Source organism: Poromitra crassiceps (genome assembly GCF_964638095.1).
Source record: "Poromitra crassiceps genome assembly, contig: HAP1_SCAFFOLD_1309, whole genome shotgun sequence".
NCBI classification, from domain to species: Eukaryota; Metazoa; Chordata; class Actinopteri; order Beryciformes; family Melamphaidae; genus Poromitra; species Poromitra crassiceps.
This window is the reverse complement of record NW_028151101.1, coordinates 1-10331: the sequence shown is the minus strand read 5'-3', so window position 1 is coordinate 10331 and position 10331 is coordinate 1. Positions and strand designations below refer to the sequence as shown.

Below are 10331 nucleotides of genomic sequence, written 5' to 3'. Positions count from 1 at the left end.
ATGCGCCCTCGTCAAAACGGTTCCCAAGCACAGCGCATCGGATCGATGTCAACATTGAATGCCGATTTCAAAGGTTAGACTAATGTCTTACTTGTTTCCAGCTTGTTGTGTGTGAAGGATACCATCTATTGCCTAAACCTCCACCCTGCCCCTGTCCAGGTATCATCATGTGTACCAGCTGGCTGTGCGTCCCACCTGGCAAACTGCTATTGTGCATAAAATGCTGAAGGGGCGTCCGAACGACTTTCAAATCCAGCTGATGGATGGTATGCATCAAGACTAAGAAGAATGCATTCAAACTTTGATAAATGCTTGTAACAAAATAGGTCTGTGAGGTGGGCCCATATTATGTGATACTTTGTAATGAACTGTCTTAGATTCATGGACCAGGCCTGCAAAGTCCCAGGTGTATCAGCTTGGGCAGACTGTTAATTTCCAGGTTTCTGCTCCACACCTACCCCCTGGTGGACAGCTATACATCAATAGCTGCTATGCTGTACTTTCCGGTGGCTCAAAATCTTCCCTCAAGTACACTATCATCGACAACTTTGGGTGTGTACTGAAGACTGTCATGTTTTAAAAATGTTGTGCTTTCACCCTTGGGTTCTTCTGACCTATATTGAAGGCATAATTACCTTACCACAAACTGACGTAATTACACTGTCAGCTGTTGTATGACTGTTGTCCTCCACAGCTGTTTGTTGGAGAGCCAGAGAGACCCAGGGGGCGCTCGGTTCGTCTCTCCTCGGACAGACAAGACCCTGCGATTCTCCTTCAGTGCCTTCCAGTTCACTGCTGATCCTGACACCCAGGTGAGCAAGGATTCCCTGTTCATTGTTAAATACCGGTATTTAGTCTGTTTCACTCTTATATCACTGGTCAATTTTATGCACAGTTTATCCAAACATAAAAACTCTGTCATAATCACCCTCATGCCAAATGAAACACGGGTGAAGTTTATCCATATAGGCTCACATAGGGAGATTGCACAACTCAAGAGAGAAAACCAGTCACCATTGACTTCAGTTGTACTATACTGAAGTCAATGGTGTCTTATATGGTCAAACTTCACCTCTGTTTCAACTGGCATGAGAGTGAGTCGATGACATAATTTTCATTTTTGTGAACGGTTCCTTTAAACTCTGATATCAACAATGTCTTTATTTTAGGTCAGCATTCACTGTAAACTGTTGGTGACGTCGGAGGACCCAAGTGCTGCATACAAATCCTGCACCTACAGAGAGAACAGGTGTGCTTCAGCACCACTAATACATTCACATACCTGGGGCCAAATGTATAAACCATGTGGACACACACAAAGTGTGCGGCACCACTTTCCACACAGGTTTTCAAATGTATAAAAATCCACGCGCCGTGAGAATGTGCATACCGGACCAGTGCACATCAATCACACCATGCATACAGATTACAGATTTCTACACCTAAATAATATACAGTTTTCTACATGTGGCCCCAGGACTATGGTTGACTTCTCTGTCAGCTCTTTTCAATGGATGCTTGTGTCTCTGTCATGATAGGTGGAAGGCCCTGACTGGTGACGACTCCATATGTCAATGCTGTGATTCACAATGTGTGACCCCTAAACCCCGGAGGGCCATGGTGGAAGGTTTGTGATTATGATGTTGCCCTCTGAATAACTAGCCAGACCATTTTGTCTTTAATGGTAACATTATCTAGTATCTAGTATTCTGACTCAGATATGTTACCAAAGTTTTTATGGTGGTTTTAACTTCCACTACTGTAACATGTCATCCCTCTAGCAGTCTACTTCTGTTTTGGCTGTTGGTCAAATACTGTTTTTCCTGCAAATGTTGTCATATCTCACTACTATAATAAGGCAGAGGGGCAGGCACAGTTGCTCAGGTGAACACAGGAAACGTGCGAGGCAGGCGTACACACAAGCTAGAAATGAGCGTGTGAAGCACACACTATTTCTAGTCTTCTCTAATGTGGCTCTTGACTCCTCAGGCTTTGCCAACAGTGGGCAGCTGTTGGTCTCAGATGAGCCACACACACCAGAAGACGGCTTTCTTCCAGTCAATCCCTCCCTGGTCAGCATAAGAAGAGAGGGCGAGCTTGAAGACACCCTGGTGTTTGACAACAAAATGAACCACCAAATCGATGAGCTGCACAGTCCTGAGGACCAGTGGGAGATCACTGATGAAGCCGATTATGATGATGAGGAGGGTGATGACAACCACCAGCAAAGCTACACATACTTGGAGGAAGAGGAGAAGCGGCTTGAAGAAGAAAGCAGGGTTACCCTTGAAGAGGTAGTAGAACCCAGGTCAGACAAAGGAGGGCTGTTTGCGGAGGAGAGGGAAACGTCTGCTGTGAGGGACTTGGAGGAGTTTGGAGAAGATGGTTCAGGGTATATTGTTACAGAGGAGTTTCTAGAGAGAGAGGAAGTAGACTCGGGATCAAAGATTGAATCTGAAAGAGAAGGATCAGAGCTGAGTGTGTTAGAGGGAAGGGAAGGTGAGGTCTCTGATGAGAAGGAGCTGGTCCATCCACAGGTGGATGGAGAGCCACCTCATGGGGTGGAGGAGGTGGGGCAAATATTGGCACCAGAAATAGAAGTAAGCTCACAGCTGATTAAGACGTGGAGAGAGGATAAGGTGCAGCCACCGGAAAGTGAAAGTAAGGAGGAAGAAAACCGAACAAAGTACATAGGAAGAGGTGAAGAGGATGAGAAAAATATCTCAAAGATTGAGTTGAAGGATGAAGATGGTCTGTTAGAGGTAGGAGCAGTGGATGGTGAGGAGATGACTTGGTATTTCACATGGAGGTAGTATTAGTGTGGTGAGCCAGTGCTCCCGGTTTAGACTATTTGTTGTTTCAATAAAAATACACACCACTGAAAAGCTATCGACTGTCTCCTTTATGCCATAACAAGATTATTACCCTGACCCATACTCTATTCATGCCTGATCTTTGACGGATTTAAATGAAAATTCTGGGTGGGGTTTCTACTCATTTCCATGTCAAAATTCTGTTCTTTTTTCAGCCTTAATCTTTTCACTGGATTTGAACCTTTTGATTGGTGTCCATTCCAATATGTTTACAACTACAAATCTCAAAACCTGAAAAGCAATTGCAGCAACTACACAAATGTGGGTATCAGGACTGAACAGTACTTTCAATTCTTTTACCGACTGGTGTAATTCCCTAAGTGTTGAAAACCTGGAAGATATCAAATTCATGTTGGAACTCTCCAAGGTTTTGTTTCATGGAAATATGAAGGTTCTGTTGACTGTTCTGCAAAGACTCATAGTACAAGAATGATATAAAATGTAAATAAGGCTCAGGGGAGAAGGCTTCAGTATGGAAATGTATGCAAATGTCAGGAAAGAAATAGAGGCAACATTGGATTTGTTTTATGACTAACAAGTTCCACAAGGCTGAGTTGGACAATCATCTTGAGGAAAAAGAGGTCATCTCAATACTCCGCTCAACAGTAATTGTGACAATTTTATCTGTTCATAAATGTTTATTCTGATCAGTATACATAATCATTTATAAGATTACAATAACAAACCAGTTTGAAATATTTTATAGTTTCAAAACAGAAGAAACTTCCAATCTTAATTGTGATGTAAAACAGCTCTCGGTTATAAGTAACTAAAAGCAATTGAAAATGTGCTCCAAAATCATGATGCTTAACATTAAACTAGATGTCTCCTCAGAGTTTGTGATATTGATTTAAATTAAGTACCAAACACATCAATGGCTTTTAATCATAAACATAAATATGAACCTGTATGTGTTTCTAACTTTCCAGAAAGATTTTGACATGACACAGGTGTGGGATTTTTAAGAAAATAAAGTTTGGATGAAATGAGGGTTTTACACATCTTTGTAAAGAGACACTTATCAGAATGGAACAAATTCTCTCAGAATGGAAATGAAGATGAAAGGAAAAAATAACTTATGGTAGATCATCTTCTCTCTCTTTTTTTAACATGCTATAAATGGGTGTAGTACCAACTTTTGGAAAAACAGAACAGAATTCCATAGCACACATCCATAATGATTGGATATATTAAATATAGAACATTATATTTACAGATGAGTGCCCAAGACTCCATTCGTCAGAAGTAGCCTACTAACTAGAAGCATTCAGCCAGACTCCTCTCTTCAGCAGGAAAATAGTGGTACAATCATTATGACACTAGAGGGCGGTATATCCCCATCTCTTACAGTGGACCTCCATGAACCAGCAAACACTATGAAGGTAAAGCTCATTAGACCCTCTGGCAAAGGAAATATAGTTACTCTTAATATAATACAATATTTAAGACCCACACCATTAATATCAAGTTCAAAGGATCTTTCTTTAAAACCCAAACTCGCAATTCAGTCTTATGATTTAGTCCTTCCTAGGGCAATTATTCCCAGGTCTTCTTCAGTCTCCAATCAAGCCGATGTCTGTCCTTCAGCACTACCTGCAGTCCCATTTGTTTTTTCGGTAGTACCTGGGGTTAGGGAAGGGGGGTAAAAAAAGGTGGGAGAGGTGAAGGGCAATATATTAAAATAAGAACTGAATGGATTTCCATGCTTCTATTTCCCCAGGGTAAACAGAAATGTGAGTTATATGTCTACATTGTTAGGCCGGGGTCAGGTGGATTCATTCGCAGACACATGACGCTTGCAGGCAAGAGTAAACGTGGACTGGCCATGGATGATTCTTGCCTGCAAGCCTTTTACAGCCGTCATGTGTCTGCGAATGAATGCACCTGACCCCGGCCTAACATACATGTGATGTGTATTATCTACAGCGGATGGCCTCTTACCCTTGCTGCTCTCTGGCTGTGCTTCCTGTCCCGCAGTCTGCATTTGCTCTGTCTCTCCACTGCTCTCCATCTCTTTGGCCTTCGCTTTGGGTTTCTTTGCTACAGGTGGTGGCACCTTGACTCCCTTCTTCAGTAACTCTGCTTCATTTACTGACTTTGTTACAGAAGAAAGCTCTGCTACCACGTTCTTCTGGATGTCTGCCTTGCCGTCTGGCAAGGACGTCGTCTCAATCACCACCTTCTTGGTGCTCTTAGAAAAGATAAAGCTGGCAGTGCTGGAGGGAGACTTATGTAGGTCTCCACCTAGTGGTGATGATGGGGAGTGCTGGCTGAGACGAGAGGGAGGGGTATCTTTCGTTCTAGCTGCTGTCCTCAGGCGGATGGCCTCCTGTAGTTTCATGGAGGGAGAAGTGAGTGTGGCAGGAGGAGACTTCTTTGTAGGGGAGACTGTGGATGAAGAGGCGGGTAGAACCATAGTGGCCTGGGACTTAGGAACAGCTGGTTGTGAAGTGACTATGGTAGGTGGAGATGTGGATGTGGCAGAGGTCATGATCAGAGACCTTCTGATGGGCTTCTGAGGAGCCTCGCCACTGGTAGATGGACTTGTAACCAGATTACTGGGCTGCTGAGTCCTCATAGTGACCTCAGGCTGGGTTTGGTCCTGAGGTTTGGTAGGTTCAGGACTGCTATTGACTGACCTCAGTTGGACCATCTGCAGAAGGGAGGGGGTGGCCACCAGACTGGGTTCCTCTTGTAAGGCAGGGGAAGAGGTCTGTACTTGGCTTTTGGTCTCTGTGCTCACTGGACTAGGTTGCCGCTTAATGTTATCAGAAGCCTGGACAGGTAGCGGTGGAGGTAAAGGAATATTTACAGGTGGAAGAGGAGCATGTTCTTGAGCCACAGGTGAGGTTTCAAGAGGTGGTGGAATGGAGATTTCAGAGGGTGGTGGAGGGAGCTCCTGAGCATCAGTGTCTGCAAGTACAACTTGTGGAGGGAGAAGCTCTGAGGGAGGAGGTGGTGGAATACTCTCTGGTGGAGATAGAGTACTCTTAAGTGAAGTAGGGGTAGTTTCAGGTGGAAGTGGAATGCTCTTAGGTGGCGGATTAACTTCCTGGACGGATGGAAGGGATTCTGACTGTTGTGGTGGTGGAGGGGTAGGTTCTCGGGGTGGAGAGAGGATGCTAAGTGGTGAAGTAGTAGCCTCTTGAGAAGGTGGAGGAGCAACATCTTTAGCAGATAGTTGAGAGACGCCTTTAAGCAGTGCAGGAGAGACCTCTTTGAGTGGTGGAGGGGAGACCTCTTTGACTGGTGCAGGGGAGACCTCTTTAACCGGTGCAGGAGAGACCTCTTTAACCGGTGCAGGAGAGACCTCTTTAACCGGTGCAGGGGAGACCTCTTTAACCGGTGCAGGAGAGACATCTTTAACCGGTGCAGGAGAGACCTCTTTAACCGGTGCAGGGGAGACCTCTTTAACCGGTGCAGGAGAGACCTCTTTAACCGGTGCAGGGGAGACCTCTTTAACCGGTGCAGGAGAGACCTCTTTAACCGGTGCAGGGGAGACCTCTTTAACCGGTGCAGGAGAGACCACTTTAACCGGTGCAGGAGAGACCACTTTAACCGGTGCAGGAGAGACATCTTTAACCGGTGCAGGAGAGACATCTTTAACCGGTGCAGGAGAGACATCTTTAACCGGTGCAGGAGAGACATCTTTAACCGGTGCAGGAGAGACCTCTTTAACCGGTGCAGGGGAGACCTCTTTAACCGGTGCAGGAGAGACATCTTTAACCGGTGCAGGGGAGACCTCTTTAACCGGTGCAGGAGAGACATCTTTAACCGGTGCAGGGGAGACCTCTTTAACCGGTGCAGGAGAGACCTCTTTAACTGGTGCAGGGGAGACCTCTTTAACCGGTGCAGGAGAGACCTCTTTAACCGGTGCAGGAGAGACCTCTTTAACTGGTGCAGGAGAGACCTCTTTAACCGGTGCAGGAGAGACCACTTTAACCGGTGCAGGGGGGGCCTCTTTAACCGGTGCAGGAGAGACCTCTTTAACTGGTGCAGGAGAGACCACTTTAACCGGTGCAGGGGAAACCTCTTTAACCGGTGCAGGAGAGACCTCTTTAACTGGTGCAGGAGAGACCTCTTTAACCGGTGCAGGAGAGACCTCTTTCACCAGTGGAGGGGAAATCTCTTTGGGGGGCGGAGGGAAGACTTTAACTGGCAGAGGGGAAACAACTTTAACCGGTGCAGGAGGAGCGGCATAGGGTGGTGGAGGCGGAATTCCTTGGGATACAGATGCAACCAATTTGGGTGCAGGTGGTGTTTTTTGTGGAGCACCGACTACCTCCACTGATGCAAAACAGGTACTAGGTTTCTCCTCACTGGGCTTCAGTGCCACAGCCTCTGTAGCCACCCTAAAACATTGTGTATTCACCTCTGATGTAACAGACGTAGTTGTACGATCAGAGTCAAGCTGCTCACTGTTTGACTTAGTTGTACTAGGAATGGACTGCTTTGGTGGCACCTCAACCAGTATAACTAACCCTTCCTCATTTAATACTGGGGGTGGTGGAAGGGGAAAATCCATTTCATCAGACCTGTTGAGAGTCCCAGAGACTTGTTCGATTGGCGGAGGCGGTGGGGGCCAGGATGACTCACTTGTGGGGGATAGAGAAGTTTGTGGTCCTGCAGTAGAAGCAGCATAACGTGTGGGCTTTTTTGTGGGGGGTTGGGGTGGATGGTGTGTCGGGGGAGGAGAGGGAGCCGGGGAGACACGTATTAATGCAGTTAATGTATCCATTTCAGTCTTTACCTCTGTAACTGAAGTGTGAGCGTGTGTTGCTGTCTTGGCCTGTTCTTGTTGCATTGCTGCTAGCCTCTCTCCACGTTTCTCTACGGCTTTCACAAATATCCCATTTAATAACTCACTTACTCTGATTTTCTCATCTTTTTCTGTCACGTTGCCATTTCCTTTCACATCCACATGCTGCTCCACATGAGACAGTCTTTCATTGTTCTCTTTCTGAAACTCTGGATTCAAACACTCACTTTCTTCAACCTTCTTTGTCGCCACAACATGGACGGATCCATTAGTCGACTCCACTGGGAAAGTCTGATTCTTCTGTTTTCTTTCTCCTGACAAGTTATTCACTGAGCCCTCTCTAGATATGGATGGAGATTGCCTCTGCTGTCTCCTATCTTTTGGATTCTTCCTCACAACAGCATATGTGTCATTGGGAGCTGGGGGTCCCAGCAGCAACTCAAAGGTGCGTTTGTTGTGGGCCCATACCTCTGGGGGAGGGGGTGGAGGAGCATGGATCTTAGGTGGTGCTGGGATGTTGAAGAGCTCTCTCAGGGCCCTGACTGAGGGGCTGGCAATGACCGCGTTGACTGGAGGGTTAGGCTGAGGCTGGGCAGGCTCAGTGGACTTTGTGTTCTCAGGGGTCTCTGGCTGTGTGAGAGGGGATGGAGCTAAAACTGTAGGAGCAGAACTAGACCCAGGAAATAAGCTCTGAAGCTTGGCTAGGATGCCTCTCTTGTGCCTCGGGGAGGAGCTATGGGGTTGTTTAGCGGGCTGAGTTGGTGTCCCATCTTGGCTGGAGTAGCCACTGGAAGGGGAGACTATTTTCTTTAGCTCCTTCTCCTGAGGTGGTTGCTGCTTCTCAGGTGAAATGTCTTTGGCAACTGGCTCCTCTACCTTTACAGAGTCCTCTTTCTCTGGTGTCTGCAGATGGGATTTGATTGGGCTGACTGACACAGAACCTGTAGAGTCATCCAGAGAGCTGGTGTCTGCAGTGTAGCCAGGGCTGTCTATGTTCCTGGATGGCATAGGAGAGGATCTCGCCTCCTTAATCTGTCCAGGTTTGTTTTCCATTCCATCACTTTCCTCACCTGAGGCTGACACGCTCTGGGGAGAAGATTTCCCTGGATTCACCCTGGCCTCTGCCAAGTCACGTGACCGCCTTTTCATCTTATTGTGGAGGGAATAGGACCGGCTTGGGGGAGGAGGAGCTCTCTTGGACTTCATGACAGAGAGGCTGCGTACAAAGGCCGCCTCTTTATTGACCTCATCTCCTTTGGTCCTGGGCTTACCATTGGACGTCGACTTGGAGACCTTGCTGACGGAGCAGTACACACTGATTTTGTCCTCCTTAGCAGAACCTTCCACATCTCCATCCTGTGACCTTTCCCGTCTGGTGGTGCTGCTGCTGGAGATGGTGGAGGAGTCAGACACCAGGGTCTCTGAAGAGTCAGAGTGGCTCCAACAAGAGCTGTCGGACAAATGTGGGGGTCTGTGGCGGGAGGCAGAGGAGAGCGTGGAGGCTCGAGAGGAAGCACGAGACGAGGCTGGGCTGGCCACCATCAGGCTGCTCTTGCTGACAGTGCGGAGGCTGTTGCGGCTCCGTCCACGGCTGATTTCCACCACCTCAATGGAGGGTGGCATCACGGCATTGGGAATGATTTTTGACAGGTAGGTGGCCTGGGGTGACATGGACATGACAGGGCTGGGCGGGTGCTGCTCGAGGCTGTTGGCAGTGGTCATCCAGGGAACAGCCAAGGACCGGGGCCTCTGCGGGGCTGATAGGTCAGGGCCCAAGCGCTGCAGCAGGGCCAGGTCATCCTTGTGGCCTTCACTGAGGGGCTGACGGACCCCCATGTGCCGAGGGCTGATTCTGGCTCCCTCTTGGGGCCCGACAATGGTGGGGATGTCGAGGGTCTCACCATTATGGAGCTGTTCCTCATCTACCATCGCATTCATTGTCCAGCCTATTCTGTCCAGCCCTAATGGAAGGCAGGAGGACTCATTAGGACATATCTATATTAAGGACTAGACAAGAAAATAATCAAATGATATGACATTGAAAATGCTAAAATTAAACTTCTTCAATACCAAGTTATTTCCATTATGTGGTTTATGTAATTGAAAGAGTAATTCAAAGATAGAGGTATTTGATAAGTAATGCATGTGAAATAGCTTGATACCAAGTTCTCTCTGGACATGATGTGGGATCCCTGTAACAGTCTTCCTGTGTCTCCGCCTGGTCTTGGCCTTCTCTGGCTTCCTCCCAGAGTTCAAGGGTCTAAATGTTGATCCTGGGTAGATAAACACATGGGGAAAATGAGGATATTAGCTAAGCACAGTACTTTGGTAATACATACATTCATAAAACATTGAAATTAAGCTGAATTCCAATCCACACCCATCAAATGTTACATCTGCCATTTTATATAATTTACGTCACCCTACATTGTATGAGGAAGTCAACAATAGTGGATACAAATGAAGCATCACATTGTGGTTAAATCAAGTGACCTTGTCTGGTGAGTCCAGAGCGGGATGACCTTGCGGAGATGGTTGATTGTGTAGAGACAGTAGAGGAAGCGATGGTGCTGTCTGACATAAACCCTCCCACATCCTCCTCTGGTTGGACCGTCATCGTCGACTGGCAGAACCAGAAAAAAATATCTATTAATCTTTTAGGGGATAATAGTTTATAACAAGAACTGTATACTGTATTT

General features: G+C 46.9%; 1 protein-coding gene across 1 annotated transcript; it reads right to left on the bottom strand.

Moving 5' to 3' along the window:
- Positions 1-3515: 3515 nt before the first annotated feature.
- LOC310771813 (uncharacterized protein) lies at positions 3516-10242 on the bottom strand. The gene is made up of 4 exons (XM_083664328.1): positions 10126-10242; positions 9795-9905; positions 4815-9593; positions 3516-4496 (listed from the first exon to the last, which is right to left on the bottom strand). The coding sequence occupies exons 1-4, from the start codon at positions 10211-10213 to the stop codon at positions 4438-4440; spliced, it is 5037 nt and encodes a 1678-aa protein (XP_083520454.1). The 5' UTR covers positions 10214-10242; the 3' UTR covers positions 3516-4437.
- Positions 10243-10331: the final 89 nt, after the last annotated feature.

Coding starts and splice junctions, on each gene's coding strand:
- LOC310771813 (XM_083664328.1), bottom strand. CDS start 10,213: ATGTCAGACAGCACCATCGCTTCCTCTACTGTCTCTACACAATCAACC. Junction 9,594..9,794: donor TCATGTCCAGAGAGAACTTG/GTATCAAGCTAT, acceptor GCCTTCCATTAG/GGCTGGACAGAATAGGCTGG. Junction 4,497..4,814: donor ACAGCCAGAGAGCAGCAAGG/GTAAGAGGCCAT, acceptor CCCTAACCCCAG/GTACTACCGAAAAAACAAAT.